The sequence below is a fragment of the Muntiacus reevesi genome, chromosome 2 (genome assembly GCF_963930625.1).
Source record: "Muntiacus reevesi chromosome 2, mMunRee1.1, whole genome shotgun sequence".
Lineage (NCBI taxonomy): Eukaryota > Metazoa > Chordata > Mammalia > Artiodactyla > Cervidae > Muntiacus > Muntiacus reevesi.
Window position 1 is genome coordinate 181,134,776 of NC_089250.1, and position 9,754 is coordinate 181,144,529.

At 63.3% G+C, this 9,754-nt stretch overlaps 3 protein-coding genes across 5 annotated transcripts; 1 reads left to right on the forward strand and 2 right to left on the reverse strand.

The window, feature by feature from the left end:
* Nucleotides 1–244: 244 nt before the first annotated feature.
* Nucleotides 245–4,155, forward strand: MLST8 (MTOR associated protein, LST8 homolog). Of its 3 annotated transcripts, none has more exons than XM_065920262.1 (9): nt 245–293; nt 849–1,051; nt 1,187–1,238; nt 1,320–1,482; nt 1,897–1,972; nt 2,057–2,209; nt 3,047–3,171; nt 3,315–3,478; nt 3,568–4,155. In XM_065920262.1, exons 2-9 carry the CDS (start codon nt 923–925, stop codon nt 3,684–3,686), a joined length of 981 nt encoding a protein of 326 aa, XP_065776334.1. In that variant the 5' UTR covers nt 245–293; nt 849–922; the 3' UTR covers nt 3,687–4,155. The 3 variants fall into 3 exon arrangements, with proteins under 3 accessions (XP_065776334.1, XP_065776337.1, XP_065776335.1); XM_065920265.1 differs by having other exon boundaries at nt 1,190–1,238; XM_065920263.1 differs by lacking the exon at nt 245–293 and adding an exon at nt 487–536.
* On the reverse strand, nt 4,033–5,549 carry BRICD5 (BRICHOS domain containing 5). Its single transcript, XM_065919264.1, has 6 exons — nt 5,505–5,549; nt 5,212–5,343; nt 4,856–5,011; nt 4,683–4,784; nt 4,315–4,468; nt 4,033–4,212 (listed from the first exon to the last, which is right to left on the reverse strand). The coding sequence occupies exons 1-6, from the start codon at nt 5,547–5,549 to the stop codon at nt 4,118–4,120; spliced, it is 684 nt and encodes a 227-aa protein (XP_065775336.1). The 3' UTR covers nt 4,033–4,117.
* A 969-nt stretch (nt 5,550–6,518) lies between these two features.
* On the reverse strand, nt 6,519–9,402 carry PGP (phosphoglycolate phosphatase). The gene is made up of 2 exons (XM_065924070.1): nt 8,669–9,402; nt 6,519–8,569 (listed from the first exon to the last, which is right to left on the reverse strand). Exons 1-2 carry the CDS (start codon nt 9,306–9,308, stop codon nt 8,244–8,246), a joined length of 966 nt encoding a protein of 321 aa, XP_065780142.1. The 5' UTR covers nt 9,309–9,402; the 3' UTR covers nt 6,519–8,243.
* Between the last annotated feature and the right edge of the window lie 352 nt (nt 9,403–9,754).

Sequence of the window (9,754 nt, forward strand, 5' to 3'; positions counted from 1 at the left end):
GTGGGGGGGTGGATGGTACCACCCGGCCTAGGGAACCGCTCTCGGGAGGGTGGGGTCCCCGAGAGGGGAAAAGGCTGGGGTCGCTGCTTTCGTCCCGGGGCCTGTACCGCTTCTTCCCAGGAGATAGGGGCCCTCTACGCCAGAGCTTCAGTCTCGTCCCCGCCACCCCCGTCCCTCGCGCCCCTTGGTGTCGCCCTACTAGCTCATCGATAACTCGAAGCTCGGCCTCTATCGACCTGCTCCGGCTCCACTAGCCGTCCTGGGCCGCGGCAGAGCGCAGAGCCGCCTGAAAGGTACGGGGGCCGCGGGACGAGGGCTGGAAGGCGACGTCCAGGGGCCGGGAGAGCGCGCCCGGGGGTCGCTGGCTCCGCGGGACAGAGTCAGGGCGGTCGGCGGAGCGCCGGGGAGCTCGAGGGTCCAGCCAGGGAGCTCCCCCACGCCGCCCCACAAGGCCCGCCGCCGGCCTACTACGCACGCGCGGCCGCCGGCCTACTACGCACGCGCGGCCGCCGCACTCAGGCTTCGCTCGCGGGCCGGTGCGCAGCCCTGCGCATGCGCGGCCCGCCCCTGCGGCACCGCAGCGCCCGCGGCGCGACTGCCCCCTGCCGGCCGCCGATGGGAAGGCGTTCCGGCGGCGGCTCTCCGGGTGGGGGACGGAGCCCGCGGCTCGGAGCGCCGAGCTGTCCCTTGCCGGTTGTCACGCGTCTCCCCGAACCTCTCCGCGCCTCGGTTTTCCCCGTGTCTAAGATGGGGATGATTTCATTATTCCCCAGCACCGAGTAATCTGCTGTAACGTATTTAGGACGTAGGGTATTCCCTAAATACTGCACCCCCTGTCTTTGCTCTAGATGCCCTGATCTCTGGCCCCTGCGGGTCAGACCTAGTGCCCTGTGTCGATCTGAGTCCTTTCGGCAGCCACACCATGAATGCGTCTCCAGGCACAGTGGGCAGTGACCCCGTCATCTTGGCCACTGCAGGCTATGACCACACGGTGCGGTTCTGGCAAGCCCACAGCGGGATCTGTACGCGAACTGTGCAACACCAGGACTCGGTATCCTCCGCTGGGGCGATGGGGCGATGGGGCGGGTGGTGCTGGCCGGTTGCCCGGTGGGAAGGACGCGGCACTGAACCCGCTGCGGTGGAGGCCTCGGAGTCCCCTGTTGGTCACCCTCCTTAACAGACCCAGCAGGTGAACGCGCTGGAGATCACACCTGACCGCACCATGATTGCAGCTGCAGGTACCCTGCTCTCCACCCCAACCCCTGATTTCTCCTAGGTCCGTGGGCACAGCCTCACTTCAGTTTGGCCTCTGCTCCTAGGTTACCAGCACATTCGCATGTATGACCTCAACTCCAATAACCCCAACCCCATCATCAGCTACGACGGGGTCAACAAGAACATTGCGTCGGTGGGCTTCCATGAGGACGGCCGCTGGATGTACACGGGTGGGGAGGACTGCACCGCCCGAATCTGGGACCTCAGGTGTGGGGCGCCAGGTGGGAGCAGCTTGCTGCCTGGGTGGGTAAGGTGAGAGCCAGGCCGGGAGACTGTCTATGCAGGTGACTTCTTGAAGGCAGATGAGGAAAGCAGGTAGGGCAGGGAGGCAGACCCACAAAGACCTCCCGGAGAAGATTCTCAGCCTGATCCCACAGGGGGCTCTGGAGTGAGCTGCACCAAAGAGCAAGTCCCACCTTGACCAAGGGCCCATGTTTTAGGCCCTTTCTGAGTCACTCATTGACTTCAGGCTGCCCCGGGGAGGTCCAAGCCCCCCAAGTCTTTCCCGTGAGACAGCTCCCATCATAGACAAGGTTAAGTGGCCAGGAAAAGGGTCTCTCAGGGAGGAAGGGGTGCCAACGGCCACGCACCACAGACGGGGTGTGTCCCCCCATCTCAAAGGTCCCGGAACCTGCAGTGTCAGCGAATCTTCCAGGTGAACGCACCCATTAACTGTGTGTGCCTGCACCCCAACCAGGTGAGGGGGCCACACGGGGCTGGGCACCCTGGGGCTCTGGAGGGCAGGGTGCTGCCCGGCCTCACCTCCCCGGTGCCTCCTCAGGCGGAGCTCATCGTGGGTGACCAGAGCGGTGCCATTCACATCTGGGACTTGAAAACCGACCACAACGAGCAGCTGATCCCAGAGCCGGAGGTCTCTATCACATCCGCCCACATCGACCCCGACGCCAGCTACATGGCTGCTGTCAATAGCACTGTGAGTCCCGGGGAGGGGGTGCAGCTCGGGGCCCAGCTCTTTAGATCCCTGTTCCCTGCAGGTGGGCTCTCCCCTCTCCCCCCGAGTCCTGCTTCCCCATCCTGGGCTCCAGCTCTAACTCAGCCCCCAGAGCCAGAACCTTGGGGGTCACGCCTGATGCAGCCTCTTGCTGCTGGCCATGGCCCACATAGCAGTCTGGGCCTCTCCACCTCCAGAGTCTTTCCAGTTGTCCACTTCCCTCTCTCCTCCTGGTCCCAGTTTCCCTCGTCTCTCCCGACAGTGGCTGCAGCCTCTCTGACTTCTTCCCCTGTGACGTCTCCCTGTCCCAATGCAGAGCATCCTTCAGCAGGAGCACCCTGACTGCCTCCTTCCTCTAAGTTAACACTGAGATGTCCCGGGCTCCTTCCCAGGGCCTCAGGACCCTGCCATTTGACCCCTGGACTCCCGTCCAGCTTCCTTTCTCCCTTTAATGTCCATTTGATCTCAGCGAATCAGTTATCCCTCGACATTCCCAAACTGTCCACTCCCAAGCCTTCGCCCTGCAGTTCCCTGTGTCTGGGTGTCCTCGTCCCATCTTGTTCTGCACATTCCAGTTGGCCAAGCGCATCCTTCAGGAAGGCCAGGCATGGCTTCCTGCCCTCAGCCCATCAGGTGTGGCCCCTGCTTGGGGCTGGGTCTCCCAGGTGCTCCCTGTCGCATGTCCCTGGCCCTCAGGTCCTTGTACACAGCCGCAGTGCTGGATGGCAGCCCCTGGATCTAGGTCTTGCCTCTGGGTATCCTCCCCCACCTGTCAGACTGGAGGCCCCGGCCTCCCGTGACTGCCCTCCTCCCCCACAGGGGAACTGCTATGTCTGGAACCTGACTGGAGGCATTGGCGACGAGGTGACACAGCTCATCCCCAAGACCAAGATCCCGGCGCACACCCGCTATGCCCTGCAGTGCCGCTTCAGCCCCGACTCCACGTGTGTGCAGGGCCAGGGGACAGGAGGCGGTGTGCCTGGGGCTGGGGGCCTGATGCGTTGGGGTCTGCTTGGAGGGCAGCACGGGTGTGCGGGATGGGAGCGGCTGTTGATGGCACGCCTGCTGCGCTCACCCCCGCCCCCAGGCTCCTCGCCACCTGCTCGGCTGACCAGACGTGCAAGATCTGGAGGACGTCCAACTTCTCCCTGATGACGGAGCTGAGCATCAAGAGCAGCAACCCCGGAGAGTCGTCCCGGGGCTGGATGTGGGGCTGTGCCTTCTCGGGGGACTCGCAGTACATCGTCACCGGTGGGCCCCGCCGCCCTGCCCCCCGCCCCGCTGGCCAGGCCTGGGGCTGCTCCCCGAACCCCATCTGTGCTCTCCCTCCCTCCCTACAGCTTCCTCTGACAACCTGGCCCGGCTCTGGTGTGTGGAGACAGGCGAGATCAAGAGAGAGTACGGTGGTCACCAGAAAGCCGTCGTGTGCTTGGCCTTCAATGACAGCGTGCTGGGCTAGCTTTGTCCCTGGGCGCTGCAGGCAGCCGTCCAGGTGGCACCAGCCGAGTGTGTCTGTCCAGCTGCCCAGGTCAGCGTGACACCCATGGGCTGGCCACTTCATTGGAGTCTCGCCAGACTGGACTGAGCAACCCTGGCTCCCCAGCCAGGCCGGTCCACTCTGGGACTTTCTCAGCCCTGGCTGCTTATGTGGACGCAGCAGGGCTCTTTCCTTCAGAAACTCTGGACCCATAGGGCCTGGAGCCGCCGAGGGAGTCCGAGGCTGGTGCTCACCTGGGGCCTCCCTCGGCCCCTCCCTGGCCCTGTTTTGCGTCCCCAAGGTCACAGAGAACACTGTCACAGCCAGGTGGAGTGGTTTATTATCCCCGCCCGCCCTCCGTGGACTGGTGACAGGGTCGGCCAGGTGGCTGGCCTGTGTGGTCAGGCTGGGGCTCAGTCTGGGAGGTAATAAAAGCAGACGGACACACAGATGTTGTTTGGGAAGCAGATGTCGATACATAGGTAGATCAGCCGCTGCCTCTGGGACCCTGGAGGAGGGGTCTCTGTGAACCCCACAGGCCCCTTCCCCATCTGCCCCCAGACTGTCCTGCGGGAGCCCAGGCCCCTCCGCACAGCCTGCCCCGACTTACCCTCTGTGCGTCGGGCCCAGTAAATGGGGGTCTTGGCACAAAGGTGCCGCACAGGAGCCCCGACCTGGGCAGGGTCCACCTCTTGGCTCCCAAGCACTGCCAGCAGCTCCTGGGCGTAGTGGGTGTCCTGGCTGGGGCTTCGCATTGTCTGGAGCTGTGGAGAAGGTCGCTCGCACTGACCCCGGCTGGGTGGGGCCCATGCACGCCAGGACATGCTGGCGGCATGCCAGTCCTGCCCCAGCTCTTGTCAGCAGCCTCATCCACAGAAAGACAGAGCTTCTGTTCCCCTGAAACTGGAGCCCCAGCCCGCCCCGGGCCCAGGCTGCACACAGGACCCTTTGTCTGGCCCCTGGCTGGAGGCTCCTCACCTGAGAGGTGTTCACCATCAGCTGCAGAACCTCACGGTCTCGAGGTTCCATCAGGCGCAGGAAGCAGGCCTGGTGTTCCGAGGGCCGGTAACAGACGCAGCCCTGGGCAGGCAGGCGGGTGAGGCAGGGCCACCTGAACCCCCCACCCCACCCCACCCTGCCAGGCCACTCACGCTCTGCCCGTCGAATAGCACTGCCCAGCTGTGGTTGCTCTGGGCTGGAGTCACCCGGATGGTTGCCATGTTCTGGGCCACGTCCACCTGCTCAGTTTGGTTGGACCGGGGCATCCCCGGGCTCGGGAGGCTCAGGCGGAGCGTCTGCAGCAGGGTCTGAGTGGGAGGCTGGAGATTGCTGGCCAGGCTGGGGCTGCCCCAACATGCCCCCAGCCCCGCTGCGGGGCTCTGACCCACCATCCTTCTGGGTTTCTGATGTCTGTTTCCTGCCCTGGTCCCACTGGAGGGCTGGGTGGGGCTGGTCTCTCCTCCCCCTCCCGACTGAGCCTCTGCCTGGGTCCTGAGAAGGGGCTCACCTGGGAAGGGCTGTGGCTGAAACCAAGGAGCCCTCCAGCCACAGCAGCGGTGGTGGCCAGCGCCAGCAGCAGCAGCAGCAGCAGCAGCAGGCCGGGAGCTCTCCAGCGCCCATGGCAGGGCTTGGTCTCCACCTGGAGGCACATTGGAGTCAGTGGGCCCGGAGTGGAGGCCGGCAGCTGTGGGCTCAGGGGAGGCAGAGGCTGAGGAATTTCAGGAGACAGATGGTCCTCCTGCCCTCCTGGGCAGCCCGGGGCCTCTGTCCCCACGAGGGCGCGGGTGGGGGAGCGCTCACCCTCACAGGCGTGGGGCGCTCAGCCCAGTGGCTCCCCTGCTCCATGCTGCAGCCAGGGGACAATGCAAGATTGTCTGCTGCTCCAGTCGGCTGGGAAACCTCAGGACGCCTCTGATGAGCCAGTCCTGGCCCCCTCCCCTCCTGACCCCCCTGCTTCCTCCCCGGCCCAGCCACCTGATATCCGGGTCAGAGACGGGACGCCTGGAGGGGCTGCTCATCCTGCCCAGCTCTCCTGATGCCTGGTCTGCGCAGACCAGAGCCTGGGAGCTGGGAGCCATTGTGGAAGTGGAGGCCCAGTGGCTGGTGTAGAAGGCAGCCCAAGTTGTCCAGGACCTTATAATACAAAGTCTGGTTGGGGGCTGATTTCATTTTCCTGTGGACGCCTGTTCCGTCTCTCAGGTTACCTCTACACTCTGGACACAGGGCCTGGCACGCAACAGGCATCGGCAAGTGCACTTCCCTTTCCTCCCATGCACCCCAGCTGCTTCCCAGTCCCCACCAATGCAGGGCAGCCCGCAGGTGCATGCCCAAGACCAGGGCAGCTTCTAGGAGCTTTACTGCTGGAGAGGCAGCCTCCTAGGACCGCCTGCATACTGCAGGATGGTGAGGCCAGCCTTGTGCACACAGACCCTTGCCTGGCCCAGCATGGCTGTCCCCAAGTGACCTGTGCCTTGTGTTTCCAGCTGTTTGGGGCTATGGATCCCAACACCCAGTAGCTCCCAGCACTGGCAGGTTTCAGGAAGTGTGTGTCCTTCACAAGCTTCACCCCATGACCTCTTCCTTCTCTTGGTTAGTTTGTGTGCCTTGTTTTCCCTGATTCTTCAAAACCTGCCTCTGCAGTGGGCCTCAGATGGGGCGGAGTTTCTAGGCTCAGAGTCCCAAATCAAATTGGAGTCCCAGAATGGCCTTGTCCTGAGGGTACCCCCTCCCGCTCCCTGGCCGCCCAGCTGTGGCGAGACAGCTGTACCCTCCATGCAGAGGCTGCTGTCCAGGCAAAAGCAAGGAACACGAGAGTCAGCTGCGGTCGAGAGTTTAATACACCTTTGGGTTCACACAGTGCAACAGGGGTAGGGGAACAGGATGCACAGTCTCCTGGGCCACCGCCCAGCCGAAGAGGGAGGTGTCGCCGGGTGCTGCACCTGCCACGTGCTCCTGGTGTGGGTGACAACGCCCTGACAGGCCTGCTCAATATCCAGACCCACCTTGAGCTGACCTCGCAGAGCCAACGTCAGCACCACCAACCTCACAGGTGCTGCTGCCCTTGCGTTGCCCCTGGCAGAGTCTGAACCCCAGACGCTCAGGCCTGGGAGGAGCCAAGGCTCAGGACACACTTTATTGCTCTGAGAACTCTTAGAGGGTGGGTGAAGAAGCACGGTGATCTTGAGGCTAGGAGAGAACCATGGGCTCTGAGCAGAAGCCGCTAGGTGTGGGGCGAGGCACCAGGAAGCAGTCGGCCAAAAGGAACAGCTTCCCAGGCCCTCCCCTACATGTGCAGCCAGAGGCCCATCCTCAAAGGTCAGCAACTCAGGGAGCAGACAGAAAAGGCCACGGCCCCCTGCCAAGAATCCTTGGCTAGCCAGTGGACCCAGTCAGTCCTCCAGCTGGCAACTGACAAGGGACATCAGGGTTAAAACAGGTAGCCTCAGGGACCACTGGCATATGACACCTATCCCAACCAAGCGTCTGGGAAGACAGACAGAGATTCAATTCTTGCCTTGGGGGACACCTCTTTCCTCCCCTACCCAGAGGGAGCCTTGGGTGACAGGCATTTGGCCAGCACATGCCTTTGGCCCAACTGCTGGCTGCGGGGCACGCAGACTTCTTCAGTGGGATTTTCCCTATAAGACAGAGCACAGCTATTAATCATACGCTTATGCTTCAAGTCCACCACCTGACAAAGTTGTTAGAAAGCTAAAAACCAAAAACTTTTGGTACCAATGCTGCTCTGAGCTCCCTGAACGGCAGCCCTGAGTTCAACGACGGCATTTATGCCCTCCTGGCTGCTCGCTAAGCAACAGGCTCAGTCCAGACTGCCTGGGTTTACATGCATGTTTGGAAAGGATGAGGCTCAGCCGGGCTGAGTTTACAGAAGTGAACAACTGCATGAGGGTGGCAGCCCTGGTCTCTAAAACGGAACAGACACTCAGTTGTGACATCGGAGTGGTTTTGAAGGAAGTGTGGGGTGGTGAAGGCAGCACCCCAGACCCCACAGACAGGGAGGCTCCACCCGAGAGCAGCCCCTTCCTTCGCTACCACCCTGGAGGTGAAGACCTGAGGTGGTAGCAGGTTCCTCTGAGGATGACACTGATGGGACCCTGGCTTGGCTTGCACAAGTTGTTCACAACAGTGGAAATGATCAGCCCCTCCTCCCCACTAATTCCTGAAACTTTCAATAAATACGTGACACCCCTAGACCCACCTCAGTCCCACCAGTAGGCCCTGAGGTTACCTGAATCCTGGACATACACTGAACCCAACAGCAAGGCCCACGGGCACCTAAGGCCCAGGATCCCCACAATGCCCTCCAAGCTAAAAAGTGCATCTTAAAATATAAGCATCTGTAAACAAAGTCGCCCCCCAAACGTTTACTTACAAGGTTAACAACTAGCGCCTCTGCTTAACTCCAAGTAAGCAAACTTGAAGCCACCTAGCTGAGTGATGCTGAAGCCCCACCTATTAATTTGGGTAACTGATTTTCAATTTTTTTTTTTTATTCTGGAGATTAAAGACACTAAATCTTTAACCTTGAAGGGCAGGCAAAAGGTCGGCTATGCTGTCAACATAGAAGTCAGGGACCATTTTCTTCTTAACCATGCAGTCACTTTCCTGATTACTTTTCACGTCCCGTAGACTGGAGACGCCCGTGAGGGTCAGGATGGTCTTCAGACCACAGGTCACGCCCAGCAGGATGTCTGTGTCCAGGCGGTCGCCCACCATGACGGTGCGCTCTGGGTGGATGCCGTACTCCTGGGACACGCAGTCGAAGATGAAGCGGCTGGGCTTCCCTATGATGTCGGCTTGGCGCTGGGCGGCCATCTCCACGGCTCGGACCAGACAGCCCGTACCTGCGGGGGCGGAGAGGAAGGGGAGTCGTGCCGGGGGTCAGAGGCCGGGAGGGGCTCGCTGCCCGCCCTCCAGCCTCCTTCCACCCGGGGCGCACGGACCCGCGATGAAACGGCCGTTCTCCAGGGGGAGTCGGTTGTCCATGTTGGTGCCCACAAGCAGGCAGTCGGGCTGTTGTAGGTAGCGCACAGCCTTGGTGAGCTTCATGTAGCTGAAGTGCGGATCGAAGCCCACCACGACGGCGCGCACATCGGGCTCCAGGGGCGCGTCCAGCCAGGCGCCGGGGCCTTCGCCCGGCAGCGGCTCGGGCCCCACACCCACGCAGGAGATGCCCACGGCCTCCAGCTCGGCGGCCAGGGCCACGCTGCCCAGCACGTAGGCCTTGGGGGCCGGCGGGCCGACCAGGCGCTGGCGCAGGTAGAGCGCGGTGCAATAGGCCGTGCCGAAGACCTCGCGGCCGGCGTCGGGCCCCGTCGGGCCGCCGAAGCCCAGGCACCGCAGCTTTTCGGCATAGGCCTCGCGGGTCTTGCTGCTGTTGTTGGTGATGAAGCCGAGGCGCTTGCCGCGGGCCCGCAGCGCCGTCAGGGTCTCGGGCGCGCCGGGCACTGCCGTCTCGCCGCGCCACAGCACGCCGTCGCAGTCGAACAGCAGCGTGTCCACGTCGGCCAGCAGCGCCTGGGCCCGCTCGGCGTTCAACCGCACGCAGCGGCCGTCGTCACCGCCGGCCTCCGCCTCTGCCATGGCCACCCACCGCCGACGCCGCCACCGGCCGCCGACGCCGACGCCGCAGCCGCCACCGGCCGCCCGCTCTTCCTCGCAGCCGCCTGCTGCCGGGCCCGCCCCGCCCCCGGCGCGCTCATAGGCCCCGCGCCTCGCGCGTGCGGCCCATTGGGCCCCGCCTGCGCCAATCCGCCCCCGCCTCCCGCGGGCTGCGGAAGCGCCGGGCCAACCGTCGCGGTCCGCCGCAGGAAGGCGGGCGGCCATTGGCTGGAGCGCCCTAGGCGCCGCGGTGATTGGCTGGCGGGGAGCCAACCGGCATTCTGCGTGGAGCGCTCACTGCGGAAATTCGGCCGAGGAGCCGGAGCGCCGGCGCAGGAGGTAAGGCTGCTGTCTCATTGGCTGCTACGGGACAGCGCGCCCATTGGAGGCGCTTGGTCAGCCTAGGTGACGGAGGCCTTTAATCGAGT